An 18,044-nucleotide genomic window follows, 5' to 3' on the forward strand; every position below is an offset into this window, starting at 1 on the left:
ATTGAACCCAAAACGGGATTAAATGCCTCCCCGAGTTGGGCATCTTTGTGCGGAGGAATAAAGGGGCAGGCTGGAGGAGCACGCTGAGTGAATGAGTCCAGCTTTACTCCACATATGTCGGTCCTGATCTAAGCCACACCTGCTGCTCCATGCGACTTAGAGGGAGAGGCAGAGCGGCTGCGGAGCCACAAGCCGAGCGGTCGTTGGAGCGAGCGGTCGCCTCGGAGTCGTCACTGCCTGCCTGGTCCTTCTTTTTTTTCTTCCTTCCTTCCTTCCTTCCTCCATCTCTCCTCGACGGAGCTCCGTCCTCCCTCCTGTCATCCTGGAAGCGACGGTGTAATTAGCGAAGCTCTGTGGGAGAGGAACCGCTCTGTAGGATCCGATCGCTGACTCTCACTCGGTGCTGGAAAACAAGTGGAAGGGAACAGTCGCTCTGGGGAATCCTCCAAGAGGAAAGTGCACTCTTTGATTCCCTTTCCTGGACTCTTTCGCCGAGGTGATTTTCTCATTCCCACCTGGACACATTTTTATTGTGTTATTATTTTTTTACAGAACACTGTGAGGAGGATTTGTAAAGAGCTTTAGGTTCTAAACAGGTGGAATCTGAGGGTTTTAAGCCCCCGCACACACTGCATGTTGAGGGAGCTCAGCTCAGCAGGAGCATCAAAGACTGGGACACCGACAAATTCCACACATTTTCCTAGGCGGTGGATCAGGTGCAAAGTGCACACGTGTTTCTTCAATCTGGAACAGAAGTAGCCGGACCACATGTGAGTTTAACGAGCAGCCTCGCTGACTAAGTGGCAGAATTTCCAAACTCGGCGTGAGCGGGAGGGGGGCGTGCGGTCGCCGGGCGGGCCGGGAGACGATGCCGGCCATCCTGGTGGCCTCAAAGATGAAATCGGGACTCCCCAAACCCAAACCGGTGCACAGCGCCCTGCCCATCCCCCAGAACCACAGCCGGCCCTCGGCTCTGGCTCTGCCTGCGGCGCCCCTCAAGATCCACCACATCCCCTCGCCGGGCCAGCAGATGGACGCAGGACCCCCGAGGAGCTTCGCACCGGGGTCAGAGGATAGAGAAGACTCTCAGGTCAGGATGTAAAGCGGTCCCCTCCATCCACCCACTTGACCCCACTGATATGCACTCTTTCATTAGATCTCCGTCCTCCTCCTCCTACTCAGAGGCAATGTGTGTTTGACTTCATTCTGGACACTGCTGACGTCTGCCTCCCACCTTCAATGGTCTGTCCAGAGGTCAGCAGGTATCTGGGGTTTATTTAATAGTTACAGCAGTTTATTATTTCTATTACAAGTCAGGGATTTTACTGTCGGACAAGAATTAAATGATGTCGGAGACTCATAACCCCCGAGTCCGTCCGGTGTAAACATGTGAAGACGTTCCATCTTTGCAGGAAAGGTCACTTTGCCATAACTGATGACCGTCGGTCTTCGTCAATCACTTCACGTTGTGCAGGTGTGTTTACGTGTTCCTGTGCCTCTTGTCTCCTCAGTCGTGGGGAGGAGGAGGAGGGGGTCTGTTTTGATTGATCACCTTTTCTTGTAAATCAGCACACATCGTTTCAGTGCCCGACCCCCCCCCTCTTCTGGCTTGGTTCAGCACAACAGAAATGCTAAAGCCAAATCTGGTCATATTCCTGGAAGGAGCCGTCCAGGATGGCAGCGTAGCGGCATATCAGGGTGGCTGTCCTGCTGTGTTTGTGTGAAACATTGGCAGCACTTAGCAACCCCACACACACACACACACGGCTGCAGCGGCGCGAGGGACGGCTCTTAGCGCCATGTAAGGCAGTGAAGGGAACGAGGTGTCTGTGTGTGTGTGTGTGTGTGTGTGTGTGTGTGTGTGTGTTTGTGTAATAGAGAGCCAGCATGTGCACACTTGGCAAACTGTCTTTACAGTGAGATGGACTTTGAGCCACAGAGGCGTCCAGCAACCGTTGTTATTCAGGAGGATGATGATGATGATGATGATGATGATGATGATGATGATGATGATCGCGTGAGGAGAAGATGCAGGAGCGCTGCGCAGTTGGACACGGCATGCGTCCACTGCTGGTGGCGTTTGTTTGGTGGCTAATCGCATTTTTTTTTTCTCACTGACCTACTTTCCGTGACTTTCTCTCTCTCTCTGTGTCCTTTTTTTCCTCTCCATCCTCGTGGTGCTGATGAAGCAGCCGTCTTCACCCCCCCGGCTGGGTTAACCCTTGACCTCCCTGACCAGCAGCAGTGATGTGGATATTGCGGTCACGTGTTGAAATCCATCACTCCTGACTGTGTGTGTGTGTGTGCGTGTGTGTGTGTGTGTGTGGCGCGCATTTAAGTGTTTTCTGAATGTCCAGGCAAGAGCATCACCTGCTGCTCTACAGTGGTGTACATTATGTTGCTCGGCTGGAGCAATAACTGCTGGAGGGCTGGAGTGTTAGTGGCCTCATCGCTCAGTTCTATCGTCCTCATCGTCGGCCCGGCTTCCCTCCGGAGACCGACTCACGAGAGGAAGGCCTGAGGCACGAGGGGCGATGCTGATTTGGTGCAGAGACATCATCGCTCCTCCGAGCGAATCCAATCTGCACTGAGGGCAAAGTGAGATGAGACGAGGGAGGCTGCTTTATGTTTGTGATGGTTTCTTTGGGAGACACGATGTGTCAAGACTCTTCCTTTCAGTTTAATAATCTGGACAAGGGCAGAAACGTATCCCACTGACGACCAGCGATCGTACAGGGAGAGAAATCCCTCAGGTGGAGAGACCAGTTCCTGCCAGAGTGGGTTGAGGTTTGAGTCACATTGTATCCTGTTGCTCTTACGATCAGTTTTTTAAAATAATTTCCCCTTTATTGAACCAGGATTGTCTTTTGAGATTTAAATCTAAAAGTTGAACTAACACAGACAACAGGAAGAAGAGTAAAGAAAGAAGGAAACATTCATGAAACGCATATACACCATGGATTTATCCAGGGATTGCTATTTTTTTACCAGGCATTCTGGGAAATGCAGGAAACTGGCTGAAGCAGAGGTCAAACAAGATGTGCCTCAGGGACCTGTTTGCTGGTATCTGGAGGATTAGAGGAGGCGCGGCCGAGCGTTGACGGGACTCCTGCTCCTCACAGACGTCCAGCTGGACACAAACACGCCGTGTACACCTGTAACAAAGAGTTAATCTATAATGCTGAGCTCTTAGCTGTGTGTGTGTGTGTGTGTGTGTGTGTGAGTGAGAGAAAGTGTAAAGTCTAGCACAATCTTCACAATTTAATGTGAAGGTGATAGTCTGGAAATGTGATAATGGTATTTAAAGCTGTTTGCTGTGTGTGTATGTTCATGTGTGTGTGTGTGTGTGTGTGTGTGTGTGTGTGTGTGTGTGTGTGTGTGTGTGTGTGTGTGTGTGTGTGTGTGTGTGTGTGTGTGTGTGTGTGTGTGTGTGTGTGTGTGTGTGTGTGTGTGTGTGTGTGTGTTGCCTTTCTGTCTCTGGTGTGGCAATAATTGAAATGACAAGCTGCTGTGACCTTTGACCTTATACCAGACTGTTATTACAGGGAGTGCAAAGCCTTCCAAAGATACTCTGCTGCCCTCCAGTGGCTGTTTATGTACACTACATCCGAGCCCATTCACAAACACTGGAGGGAGGAAGGGAGGGAGAGAGAGAGAGAGAGAGAGAGAGAGAGAGAGAGAGATGTGTGCAAGTCATTCAAGGCCACAGCTTCTCCATTCATCTTGGATGCCTCACTTTTATCCCCCGACCACCTTTCTCTTTGTTTCTCTCTCATTTCTCATTCTTTCATTTTTATATGTTTTTCCTCTTTCTCCATTCATTGTTGCCAGCTCATTAGTTCTCAGCTACCGCTTCGAAAAAGTGGAAAAGGTTCAAACGCCGAATCTCTGAAAGCCACACACACAGCAGGAGAGCCTGGAGAATAAATTCTGATTCTACGTGGAGCGTGCGCAGTCCTTCATAAGTCATGAATGAACACACACACACACACACACACAGAGGGAGATGTGTCTGTGTGCCGGTGAGATAAGGAGCTCCTATCTTAATAAGTATCTTTCCAGATGAAGGCTCTGTGTAAAGACGGCCTTTATTAGACTCATTATAGAAGCTCGTCTGGGCCTGGGAACTCAACACCAATCGCACAAAAACATAGCGAAGCGGGTCGCGAGGTCACCTCTGTTAACATTTACTCAGATGATTGTCTTGTAAATAAACCATGGATCCACAGTTTTCCGGAGAGAAGAGATCTGGGTATTAAATCATCAACTTGTGGTAGATTCATCAGCTTTATTAATTCAACTTCCTCCATTATTTTTATTTTAATTATTCAAATTGGTTGTAATTTCACTCTGGGAATTGGTTTGACCGTGAACCCGCCGCTATACGCGGCGCTACGTGTGAACTCATTTAATGCGTTATGGATTCAGCTAATTAAATGACCCTTAATGGCAAACTAGGGATCCATGGAGATGGAGGGGAGAGATTAGGCTTGATATACGGACATTTGGTTGAAACCGGGCAAGAAAACCGGCACTGACGATACATTTAGTGAGTTATTCATCCATGTAAAATGTCATTCTTGAAGTAATATCTGTACGTTAAATACACATGAATAGCTTTAAAATGTCAATCCTTAAGATTTCAGAACAATTCTCGATGATTAGAGTTGATCACGACCTTCAAGTTGTCCGTATTGTGAGCATAGTCCCATTTTAGTGTTTTTTTTACAATGATGAGGCCGCAAGTACACGGCAAATACAGAACTATTGCAATACGTCCATAAGTGGGTTATAGGCTCAGCCCCACATTGTGTTGCACTCATTTAATAAAAATGAAAATCTTTGAGATTGCCGCCTTTTAAACAGTTGATAACTCAAAACAATTCCATCGGTCGGAGGCAGAAGGCGATAGCGTTTGTTTAATTTCATGTGGGAATAGAGAACCTCCTCCTTGGTTCTGTATTGTTTTAATACCAAGGTATTGTTTTAATACCAATACCAAAAGATGAAACTGTGACGGCAGGGACAAGCATTTTAAAGATTTCCTCTCGAGTCGTCGAATTGGAGCTTTTTGACCTTTTCTGACTATATTTAAGAGATTACTTGATCATGGCAATGATCCATAGACCTGCAGCCATACCAACGATACAGAATCATGCCGTTCTTTCATGGTTTAAATGTAAAAAAAGAAGGAAAAAAAGAAGTGATTTCATATCTGCACCTTCAGTCGGCAAATGTTGGCGTTGACCTTTAAGACCATCTCCATTGACCCAGAGAAGAGAGCTCTCTCATGCCTCCTCCTCCTCCTCCTCCTCCTCCTCCAGCATCCTGTGAAAGGCAATAATGACTTTTATTTGATGGCTCCAGCGAGAGTCCCCCGAGAACCCGGCCCAGCAGGTGAGAGTGAAAGGCAGAGCAACACCGTGCTGCATTGGATTGCTAATGTCCTCCCGCCCGCCCGGAGCAGGAGGACAGATTGAGTGTGGGGAGGGGGGGGGGGGGGTCTGAGTGACTATATTGCTCCTTTTTTTTTTACATGTATTTCCATGACAAAGGGCCACACGTACACATATGTCTCCTCTGGCGGAGATTCAAGTTAAAGCCAGATTTAATGGATGTTTTAGCGACTCATTGTTGGAGAGCTCATTGTGCAGAGGTGTTAACAGACTGCAGGAGATCAGACAAAGAGCACAGGACAAAAACAAAGAGGCACACGTCTCGTTGGGACTCGTAAGCGATCCTCGTGGATTCAACTCGTGCGCTTCATCACTTTGTGGTCGTGTCTGGCGTGGTCGTCCGGCGAAAGCCTCATTTTAAAACGTCAACGACGGCTTCTTTTTGTCACGCTGAAAACAATCTTTTTTTCGGGGGCGGGAGGGGGCGGGGGGGTCCTGAAAGCTGACACTATGGAGATAAGAGGTTTTCGGCCCAACAGCGAACGCACACGTGTCACAATCAGCGTCAGACAGGAGGAAGCCCGCGTTGCCGTCGATGAGAGCGACAAACGCACAAACACAAACGCACCTCTCTCCGACTCGCCGAGGCAGCGCGGGCTTCACTCTCAGGCGGACTGGGGAGCGGTCAGACGGGCAGAGAGCAGCAGACCTGAAGTCTGTGGCTTTTATCTGAGGGTGCTCCGCGAGTAGCCACCTAAGCAGCTTTCCAGAGGCGAAAGGGCACAACAACAACAACAACAAAACATTGACCTGTGCCGTCTTTGCTGCAGGAGTTTTTCAGATATTGAATGATTTGTTGAATTTTTACATCCAACTTTACTCCAGGATGCGTTGACTCTGGGTTCATGTTTCAGTTGTAGCGTCGGTTAAATTTGATTTCATATTTCATGACAACTGGAGCCGTGTTGTTTTGGGACCAGAGGAGCTTTGAAATAAAACGACTACCGTCAACTTCTTAGAAGAAATTTCTGTTTTATAATTAGATTTTTTCTTTTTTAAACACTGTTTATTCAATTGAACAAAATTCGAATCATAAAGTTTGTATAGTATCGATATATCACTTTGATCCAAAAGGGTAAATGCTTGAAAATATATTATCCAAGAATATCTGTTCCTATTTCCTCAAAGTTACCGTTTCAGAGTAGGAAGAGATCTTTTTTCAGGGTTGTTTTTTTGGGGGGGGGGGGGGGGGCTGGCCGTAAAAAAGACATTTTGTTCTCAATAAATCATTTTTCTGCAGAAGGAATTTTAATAAAAGGTGTCAAAGTTTCATGTCTACCTTTTAAATTTTTCATATTATGTTCGATAGCTCCTAAAAATACAAATAATTCAAGATAAAATGTTCCAGTTTGGGCTCTGTTTTTTAGGGAGGGGTGTACATGATCAAATGGCAGTTGGCTCCCGTTGTAATGATCTCATCTCTGCCTAATGCGTCTCGATCAGATTCCACTTCCTGTGTGGCTGTCCCCTCGCCTTCCTGTGTGAGGTCATGGCTGAGGACGTAACCATATTATTCAGGCCGGGCATCTGCTTCTCTTGAGTCAACCTTCATCCATTGATCCCCCCCCCCCACACACACAAGGTGCCCTCCTTTCCTCAGACTCTCTCCTTGTCTGCTTCCCTCTGCGCTCGTTGTTACAGGGAGCCGGTCAGCGCAGACAAACGGGTCATTTTGAGCGCCGCCCCCCGGGGAATCTGCGGTTAGACTAACGCAATCAGCTCCATCTCTGTCTGGAAACAGAAGGCTGTGTGGAGAGAAAAAAAGGAGGAGAGGTCAGCGGGGCTGGGGGTCCCCCCCCCCTCCCCAGAGGCCCGTGTCCGGGGGGGTCAACCAGGACCGAGAGGCAGGTTGGATAACTTCACGAGAGACGGGGACGCCCTGCTGGTCAGGTTTCGATGCAGCGAATCAGAACGAGGACTCTCGGGATCTAGCAGAGGAAATAAATCTGAATTTGTTTGTAGAAAGCCGGAAAACACAGAAAAACGGTGTACCGCTTATTAAATACACACATACAATATGAGAACAATGTGATTGGACGTGACCATAATTCACCATCTGATCACCATCACATTAGTTAACCTGCTCAAATGAAACATAGAAGTTCTTTACAAAAATCTGAAGTTATTCTTTTATAAATAGAATACGTGTCTGGATGTATATATTAAGTATATCATAACATTTATAAGAGCAGGTCACCACATTGTACAACTGCATTACGAAGCTTGAATGGCTACACAAATTGTTTTTTTATGACAATTTGGGTTCATAGTTAGTCAGTTATCAGTGTTTCCTCATCGCTGAGATTGGCTGTCACGGCGACATTTGGGGAAGCAACATGAGCGATGTAAACAAACCTTGATTTTAATGTTTAACTAACCCGCGGATTTAGAAGAGAAAACGGCGCTGCATGTTGAGACGACTTCTCAAGCTGCCTCTCTAAGCTCGTTAGATTTATTTCACCTGCCACTGTCGACTTCATCGGGCTGTCATCACCTCGACGTGCAGCAGAGCTTCATATCGTACCTGAATATGACACCCTGCAGTCAGCGGTTCAAACTGCAGGCTCCTTCCAGCTGCGCAGGTTCTCAGCTGTGAATCCTCAGTGTAAACAGACTCGTGGAGAGAAGATGGATTTTCTCATCTCGGCTTCATGGAGCATTTTTATGTTTTCAACGAGGTGTGTGTGTGTGTGTGTGTTTGTTGCTCTGCATGTTTACACTCGCTCAGTTGACACAGGCGGCCTTTAAGCTTCCCTGATAATTGTTGAATCAGAAGATGGGGCTGTTAATCTGCCAACTCAAAAAGCTTTTCACTGACTGTAAACACACAGAGTCTCTACATATCACACACACACACGCACACACACACACACACACACACACACACGAACAGGGTGCATACGAGACAAACATATTTTTGGGGTAATTACATCTCAACCATCTGGCCGAAGAATGGATATGCGCTGCATCATCAATATTGGATAACAGCCGTGAAACAAGAGCTTTAGTTTTGCTTTTTTAACGGTTTAAATTCATTTAATTTATTGTCTCTTCAAAACTTTGAGTTTGTGAGTCCAAAAAGAAGAAAAAATATATATTATCTAAAAAATGTAAATCAAGTTGCGAATAGATTTCTAAGTTGTGGTTAACCGTCTTTCACTTTACGGGAAGCACTGATGAGTTTAAATGGTGGTGGTCAGCTGGTAGCCATGGCAACCAGGCCCAGATGCCATCCGTGGACCGAAAGTGTTCCAATCAGTTTCATAATTTGATAGCAGAAGTCAATAAAAAGGCAGATGAAGTCGTCAGTGTGCCATTGCCTCCGCAGCAGCCCCCCGGCCCATCGCCTTTGTGCTTGTCTATTTACCCCGAGCGAGTCCATATGTCCCTCACCCCCATCGCTCACCCACAACGGGAACAGCCAGGCAGCAGGGCCTCCCCAAACCCCCCACCCCCGCCCCCAATCTCCCTCCGCAGCCTCAAAAGCTCTTAGGTGGGGGGTTCCCCCAAAACAAAAGGCTCTCCCTGGCGGGGCCATTCCCCCCATTGTCCCCGACACACTGAGGTTGATCTGGGACTGTGAAAGGAGCCCGACTCGGCCCATTCACTGCGGCGGCACTTAATGAGCTTGTTGAAGGCCTGCGCTAAAACTGTTAAACACAAACACTAAATGCTGACATGTTCTCTTCTTGAAGAGCCAGAATGTCATTAAATCAATGCTGGTTAGGAGGAGCAGTGGGGGGACCGATGGTTTTCCGTGGCGTGGTCGGCCGAGTGGAAGGGCTTCTTCCTCCTGCGGTGTGTGAAATACAGGAAAAAGTACCACATGTGCGATTTTAGCTGCTATTTAAAAAACGAGTCTTGTTTGATTTCCATCCGTAAAGATAACCTGCTTTTTGCTCCTTGATGCTGTGATTCAGCCGCACTCGCACTTTGCTTTAGATATAAATAGCTCAACAACTACACTGTGGGTTGTCTGTTAACTATTGACATTTTAATCCGCTTCAGATGTAGTTTTTTAATGTTGTTGCGCTAATTAGCAAAAGTTAGCATGCTAACCACTAACATAAGATGATGACCCTGGTAAATGTTACTCTTGGGCTGCAGTATAATGTTTTATTTTTTGCTCGGAAAGTTCTTAACTGATTGAAATGCATCAAAGTATCTCATGATAACTGCAGGTTGATCTCTCGTTGCTAAGGAAGGAAGCTTTGATGCTTTGTCACTCCTTTAGCATCGGGTCCGCTGGACTCTTCTACCAAAGGAATGGAGATCATTTTGTCCCACAATTCCTTTGCGGCTTTCCGAGGTCTTTACAAATGATCCTTCACATGACGTTTTCCATCGAGGTCGAGGAAATGTGGTGAGAAAAAAAGACACGGAACATCATTTTTGGGCCTTTTTTCCGACTGCCGCCCGACTTCATAGCTTATGAAGCTAATGCTAACGCATTTAGCTCAAAGCCTCTCCAGCTTTTCATTGTGACGTCCTCCTCATTGGATATTCTCAGATTCTTCTCATTTCGTTACGGCGGCTACCGTACATGCACACATTTGCAACCATAATGCACTGCAAACCGCAAGTCCAAACTCTAACCGCAGGAAGCCGGTCTCGGCGTGTTGTTGGTGAAGTTCTGGGTAAATTCGCTGCCAGCGGAACACCTTGATGTGCAACACAGCTGCAAATGTCTCTTTTTTTTTATAGACATAAAATGCATCATTTCCCACCAGACAATGAGTCTAACGACTGTCATGAAGCCACTAACTTGCATTGCTGTTGGCAGGAGAGAAGCAAAACAAACATTTATTCCCGTGAAAAACCTCACAGATCATTACTTCATGGGGTCGACATGGCTGCCGGCTTATTGTCGTATCGTGGAGCCGAGCGCGCTTGTGTACCGCCTGCTGGAAGTGATCACGCATCCCCCGACTGTGGGAACTTTCTGTAATTCTTGGGCCTTTCCCAAAATGTAAATTCGGCTTGTAATTTGTGGTCGCTTGGTGGTTTGTGAGTGCGTGTGTGTGTGCGTGTATACAGGGGCTTGGATTGCGCTCAAACGGAGGGCATCCTGTGCTCTTACACACACACACACATATAAATGCTTAGGTTAGGTCCCCCACTGTACACATGAACATAAATACACACACGCAGCTGCTGCGATGTGATGTGGGTGACGGCTGATCAGAGGCCGGACTGCTCCGGCTCCGGTCGGGGGGAAATAAAACCCGTCTTTTTTTAACAGCCGAGGAGCTGGTTTAAGAAATAATAAATAGAAAAGAGACGCTTAGCGCTGAATGCGCTGCGGTTTGGGCCTCTGAGCTCTGCACTTCCCGCTAAGTCCCTCATCTGTTATCAAGGGGTGCGCTGATCATCCCTTTTTTTGTCCTCACAAAAGTGTTCACATGTTTTGTTTTCTTCCTGTCATACGAGGGGCTCCACTATCGGGGGATGGGGGCAAGGAGCTGAAGAGGTCTGTTCTTTTCTCTTCCTTTCTGCTCCGCGTATGAGCGATGGTCCATTGAAGAGCAACAGCACACTGTGTTGCCGTGGGCGAAAGAGGAGGGGAAGAGGGGATCTCCTCCTCCTCCTCCTCCTTGATGCGTTTGGTTTGGCTTCCTCTCAGAGCCGCAGCAGCAGAGGCCGCGGAGCTCCTCTTGCCTTTCGCCTCCTGCGTTTATTTTTCCCTCCTCCGTGTCCCGGAGTGGGTGGAGAGAAGCTGGAGGCACTGAGCTCCCTCCCTCCCTCCCTCCCCCTCTCAGGCACACAGAGACCTGCTGGGGCTTGAGCAAGCAGCAGCGCTCCCACTTCCTCTGGATCTTCATGCTGCACTCATTCAAACCTGCAACCTCCTTCTTGGATTCTTTTTTTATTTATTTTTTATTTTTACACCCCCGTGGATTTTGTTGTTGTCTAGCTGCAGCTCAGTGGGGGTCCAGCTGTAGTCTGAACCTGGTTCTGATGGCTCATATTTGGGCCCGGCCGGCCAACCATCGGTCCTCCTCGGTGTGAGGCAGGTGTCTCCGAGGGACGGACGCTGCGAGAGGCAACATGAGTTTGATGCCGTGCCGCTGGGAGCAGAACAATGTCACCATGAAACTGGTAGGCCGAACACTTCCAGGTCAAACACCAGGGGGGCAGTTAAAGAAACGACGGCGCCTCACCTCTTTTCTTTTGCGTGTGACGTTTTGAAACGCCGTTCCAGCAGCGTTTCTGTTGTTGACCGTCCTTTTTATCAACCGCGTGTTCACGTCGTCATCCCGCCTCTCGTGCCCGACGCTGCAGCCTCAGGACATGTCACATGTTTACGTATCAGCGAAAACGCTCGGCTCATCACCCCCGAGCCGCGCAGCAGCTCCGGTGTTGGATTGCAGGCACGCGATGGATTTGCGGCGGTCGTTTAAATATCAGAGGGAAAGTGCTGAAGGCGTGCGTCCCGGTTGTTTTCGCCCTCACCTGATACTCGCCTCGCTTTGATGTCAGCGTGGACATTTTTAAACTGGCGTAGCGATTAAAAAAAACTTCAACAAGAGTTTTGCGTGGCGCGTTCATGTGTGCTGGTTCATGTGTGCACTCTCCTTATCAAGCATTTATAAGAAAAGGGACAGTCTTGGCTTCTGCCTGGTGGCCGGCTGTTGGATGTGATATGAGTTCCAATAGCGATGGTAAATATTCAACAGGGTCTGGGACGCTGTGATAAAATACAGAGGCGGTCAGGTGCGGAGAGAGAGAGAGAGAGAGAGAGATCCCGCGGGGCGAATCAATGATGGAGAAGAAGAAGAAAAAAGATCTGGCTGTGAGAAAAGTAGGAAGCAGCAGATTTAATAACAAATAGTTTGTATGATGAGCACCCTGTTGAGTTTACACACAACACAGATGGATGGGACTCTCTCTCTCTCTCTCTCTCTCTCTCTCTCTCTCTCTCTCTCTCTCTCTCTTTCCGCCATCGCCCTTATCTGGATCTGACGGCACACAGAGGAAGGGGAGATGGAAGCAGAGGAGGTTATTACCCGTCTAGAGATGAGCCGATAAGAAGGCTAGTTTAATTACACACCGCTAACCTCCACACAGCATGACTGACGGGATGCCGGTGGGCCACAGGGGTCAGCGCGCGTGTGTGTGTGTCTGTGAGTGAGTGTGTGTGTGTGTGTGTCAGAGGGAGCGAGAATGACAAGAGGATTACAGGCAGACACACTTGAGCATGTGCACACACTTCCAGAAATTAAAATGACCTTTCCTTTTATTATGAAGTGTAGTCGATGTCCACAACTCTCTGTTCCATATTGATTATTTGATGGTCGCGGTCCCGACGTCAACACGGGACCGCATGCAGCGAAAATCAAAACGTGGGATTTATGTGTGTAATCCTGATCATAGACGTGCCAGCACACACAGAGCATTAAGAAAACTGAATGGAACCGTAATTGTTTTTATTGAAGTTATATGGTGTAGTTGTCATGTATGTACGGTGTGTGTGTGTGTGTGTGTGTGTGTGTGTGTGTAATACTGTACTTTACAGTTTTACACACACACACCACATCATTCATTTAATGCTCTTTTGTATTTCCAATTATTATTTTGATGACCGTATTGATTGAGCAAAGTGTGATTTGACCTTAATCTTGACTAGAGATTTGAAATCTTCACAGAGTTTGGGTTCGCTCCAGACAACGGTTATAGTATTTTTTCTGCAGCAAAGCATCGCTTTTATTTAATTATATTTTTTAGAATGGATGAACCTTTTGGCATTCCATCGAGGTAACATGCAGCCGTCCTTTAGTTGATGCTTTCGTTGTCGTGTGACGCCGGACAAATGCTTCTTGGTGGATATTTGGGGACTCCAACTTGGAGTGGCCCATTGTACCTTTTCCAGTAGGAGGTTGGAAATGCATCGAGTTCCAAGTGGTCCTGAACGCTGCATTATCGCACCTGCAACTTTGGCCAAAATAGTGGGGATGACATGAATTAAGGGTCAAGGGCCATAGTTTAATTCAGGATGTGCATGTGATTACTAGGAAACAGTACACACACACACGCACAATGCATTCCAAAGCAATTTAAAGATTGCATTATCTTCAGTGGTCAAGGAAGCTGCAGAGTGTGGATCCAGCTGCCTCCGCAGGGAAATCAGTTCCTTCATTGCATACGCCGTGTTCACTCACACAGTCTAACAGGCTAAGCCACCTTTAATAACACTCGCTGGGCACTCGTGTGCGTCGGCCCGCGCGGCCCAGGATCTGTCCCGATCAGACACCGCTGTGTCATTTCAACTGTGCAGCAACCAAAGCGCCAATTTAGGGGATTTAGATGTCCCGTGTTCACGATTCAATCTTATCATATTCTGGATTAAGCTGAATATATTGGTTCGTAAATTGTTGACGTACGTACTATCAAAACTTTCACTATGGGGGTGCCGATGTAAATTTTTCTTGCAATATCTCAGATGACCACACATGCACACCTCTTCTCTTGGCCTTGTGATGTGCGACTCCGTTTCCCAAAGTGCTCGCCGAGTGGTTTTGTTCCTCCGTGAGCGCGGCGTGGCCTCTCTGCCTCACAAAGCCGCACGTCTTTCATGTGCCAAACAGAGACATGAGGGCTCATTCAGAGCGGCCGGTCTCAGCTTTCTGTGGGCTAAAGCCACTTGAGAGGCCTGTGTGAGTCCAACAGAGAGCGGAGGGGGGGGGGGAGTAGCTGCCAGGGGCCCCACAGACCAAAAAATACATCCATCGGTGCATCCTTCTGGGAGCCGGCCGCAGCGGTGATGGAGAGGAGGAACTAGGGCGAAGGCAAATGTTTGCGGGTTTCCACGTGATTCTGACTATTTAAAGAATAGGGGTCTCTTTCTCAAGCAACCCTTATCTTTATGTGTCTGTTTATGTTTCTTCCCTCTGTTGTCGTGTTCCTCCCTCGATAACAGGACAGACATCTAATAGCCCCTGCAGGGACGTGACACAGTATCACATGTAGACATTCTCACACGTGATACTGCTTGTGCTTCTCAACTAATCTCGGCCCAAGTGGTTTGACAAACTGGGCTCTGTTTTTGGGGGGCCACTTATTGGTCTGTGTTTGTTATCATTGTTCTAATATTCTTATAATCACAAGATGTATCTTTCCAGGCTCTCGTCACAGTTCATCTCTCTTGTGCCTTCGTCAGATTGTCTGCTTTCATCTGAAGCATCGTAGTAGCATCGCTCGGTAGTTTCTCTTGCATCACGCGGCTAAACTAGTACGGAAAGCCTGTTGGACCAAAGTGTGTCAACAACGGCAGCCGCAAACGTGGCACCGAAGAATTATAAAGTACCTGTCTCAAAACTCATTGTGATTACCTCAGAAAAGCCACATAGACCGCATCAAACAGCAGATCTGCGTTCAGACGCACACGAGCCTCCATCGTAGAGACGGGTCATATCCCGAAAACCACGGCCACTGGAGGACAGGAAACCTATCTGCGCCCTAAAGTGCATCCAATTTTATTTTTTATGCCTCTAGCTCGCAAAAAATAACCATGAAAGCCCAAATGCGACGCTGTAAGAAAAAAATGAGAATCGTGTAAACCAGAATTATGAGATAGTAAGTCGATATTATGAAATGCTAAGTCATAAATATGAGATGCCAAGACCTACAGGATCCTAATTTTTTTCTCACAGTGGGCTTCCAAAAATATCAGATTTCAGCCTGTCATAAAAAATATGTAAGCCCCCTTTTGGCCACTAGTTGTGCTGAAGGACCGCGTAGCTTTCTGATTTATCCACATTACACTTTAACACAAGTGTGAATATGCTTCAGCTCGACTTCCAGAGGTATAGTTAGCGTACAACTCATAGTCCCGTAGTATTTTACATTCTTCCTGCTGATATCTTGTTGCGTGTAGCCTCAGTTTTCATTTCGGCAGCTTCTACAAACTTAGTTCCATGTTTTTTTTTTGACTGTTGGCAGTGCCTCCCACCACACTGCAGCTGTTAGGCTTTCTGTTTTGTTTTTGCAGATGAGCCCCCGTCTGACTTCTATTTCCCCTCATATATGCCTCAGTCCAGTTTTGCGGTCGAGCCCTGGTCCTGGAGTCATTGTGTCCGGTGTAAAGCGTCCCAGCAGCTGGCCGAGCAGACTGCAGTCCTGTGTTGTCATCTCATACGGACCGGGGACACGGATTTCTCCGACGCCATCTGTCTGTGTCTGCTGGTGTTCATTGAGACCTGTGCAGACGATGATCCCGTCGCCCCAGTGTTGATTTATTTAAGCTGGGTAGAGAGGGGGGAGGGGGTGGCTCTATACATGTAGGATGTGACGCACGCTGTGAAAAGTGTGAGATGTGCTATCCAACACTCCTCACCCTCCGTGTGTCCTTCCATTACGCGAGTGAGTGTGTCCATCAGTCCATCTATCATTATCCCAGCAGCCATCTGCTAGCCGGTCCAGACTGGGACAGAGGTGATGTGTCGCCACATGTCGCCCTCCGCCTGCAGCAGTGGCACGGAGAGCGTCTTTATCGATGAGACTCTGCAGGAGGGCTCGGCGGCCAGAATACGGGAGGGGTTGTTCCAGAGGTCACCTTTCACCTCGCAAACCACAGCAGTAGAGATCGCTAAGAAGTCCCTTTTACGGCACTCTAGCATCACCATATGCAATACATGGCAACAATCAGTGCGTCAAAAGCCACAGAAGTGGTGTTCATTTGTGGGGATTATTTAGCTGAACAAAACGTGGGAGTATCATGAAGTTGTCTTCGCCACGGAGCGTTTCCTCTGCAACAATACAACAATCCATTGGGAGCATCTTGTTGGCTTTGTGTCCAAGGGAACCAGTGTGAGGCTGACTTCCAGGGTTGACCTAAAAAAAATAGGTCACGCATTGCAGCACTCTGTTTAAAAGCAGTAAAGTCTGGCAACATGATAAAGTAGGTGGAGGAATTTCAGTGAATCTTTAACAAAAATGTAAAATCTCCGAGCAGAGCCAAAAGTCTGACAATGGCAGAGAAAACCCATCATATTGTGACTCGTGTAAACAAACATGTGGACGCAGTTCGGGCAATATCAAGGTCAGCGGAAAGACGTTCACGGTCACGAGGGTCTGCTGTCCAATAAGCCGACGGCGTTAGTTACAGTGAGCACATCACTTTGCTGGTTAAAGCGGTCGCACTGGCTGGATTCAAACAGGTGTGCAATCCTCTCCACGGAGATCTGAGGCCTCCCACGTGACACGCGTGTGTCATGTCTGTCGGTGTGTGTGTGGGCAACCGCTGTAGCGCAGAGCACCAGGTGTGTCAGAGGAAGAAGACACTAACCCGCTATATGCTATATGTTTTCTTTTCTGTATACATAACAGAAGCTATCTCAAAAAGGAAAATACCTCGAGCAGAACTTGGCTCTGGATGTGCGTGTGTGCGTCTGCCTCGCCCCGGTTGTGTTGGGAGGGACGGAGATGCGCAAACAACAACGATAAAAAGAATAGAAATATAACTAATGCTCATCAGAATAGGAGCAGTGGGCGTCGGAGCAGAACCACGGCAACAAGCACCGACGTGAGCGATCCGGTCGCGACCACGATCCATGGCAACCTGCAAGCACGAAACAAGGGGAGATGGCACGTCGGTAATACATGAATCAATGTTAGGAACAAGCATTTACGGGACATGAATGCATCTGTATGAGCAGTTTATGGCTCAGGTTAGTATTCAAAAACCCGAAGGAGCAGGCAGCGACACTTTCTCCTGTCGCTCCTCCTTCCGAAGGGAATAACAGTGTTAATTGCGGCAAATAATTGTTATCTGTGAGCACGATGGAGGTGTCTGAGAACAATGTATGCTCTCCGCTTCACGAGCACGAGATGTTTGGTAGATTTAAACCTTGACAAAAAGAGAAAAAGTCTGTGTTTTAAGTTGCTGGTCTCTCTTCCGCTAAAGGAAGAGGGATCTGAGACAAGGTGTCTGACTCAGACAAAGTGAATGAGAGAGAGGGAGAGAGGGAGAGAGGGAGAGAGAGAGAGAGAGAGAGAGAGAGAGAGGGTTATAACAGTGTCTGAAGGAGCGAGGTGTGTATAACGAGGAGTAGAGCGCGCCCTGTTCACTCTGACACGCGGCGCTGTGACGGAGGCTGCATGGAGCCGCTCCACCTTCGCCTCCGTGACGTGCGTCGGGTCTCCAGGATTGTCCATGGATCTCCAGCTCTTCACTCAAGCCCGATGAGTTAGTCTTCATCATGGCGGAGTGCGGCGGCCTCAGGGTGCCGGCCAGGAGCCACAGCCGCTTCAGCTGCGAGAACTACAAACTGGTAAGGAACCAGTGAGGGGATGGGAGGGGTTAACGGGGGGGGGGGGGATAGAGGAGTTCATTCATGCATTGAGGCTTTACTACGGCTCAGAGCCACCTGTTGATGGACTAGGGAGTGTTGCTTGTTCATTCTGAAGCAGCCATGAGGTGGACGGACGGGGACACTTTGGGAAACCATTCACGGTGTTTGTGTATCTGCTCCGGATATTAACCCACTGGACCCGGGAGTTATGACAGAAACATAAGAGGAAGGGTCAGCTTGAAATGGAAATGTCAGGGTTACGGTCAGATCCCCAGGAGCAGCCGGGGAGACATTATCT

The 18,044-nt window shown here is 48.0% G+C and overlaps 1 protein-coding gene across 1 annotated transcript in view; it reads left to right on the top strand.

Annotated features, from left to right (window-relative positions):
- The first annotated feature begins 223 nt into the window (after positions 1-223).
- Positions 224-18,044, top strand: part of nav2a (neuron navigator 2a) — a 100,164-nt gene continuing 82,343 nt past the window's right edge. The window contains exon 1 of the mRNA XM_056413684.1: positions 224-1,090. Within this exon, the coding sequence (XP_056269659.1) occupies positions 869-1,090 (222 nt within the window). The 5' untranslated portion in view covers positions 224-868. The remainder of the gene's footprint in view (positions 1,091-18,044) is intronic.

Source organism: Pseudoliparis swirei, chromosome 4 (assembly GCF_029220125.1).
Source record: "Pseudoliparis swirei isolate HS2019 ecotype Mariana Trench chromosome 4, NWPU_hadal_v1, whole genome shotgun sequence".
Taxonomy (NCBI): Eukaryota; Metazoa; Chordata; class Actinopteri; order Perciformes; family Liparidae; genus Pseudoliparis; species Pseudoliparis swirei.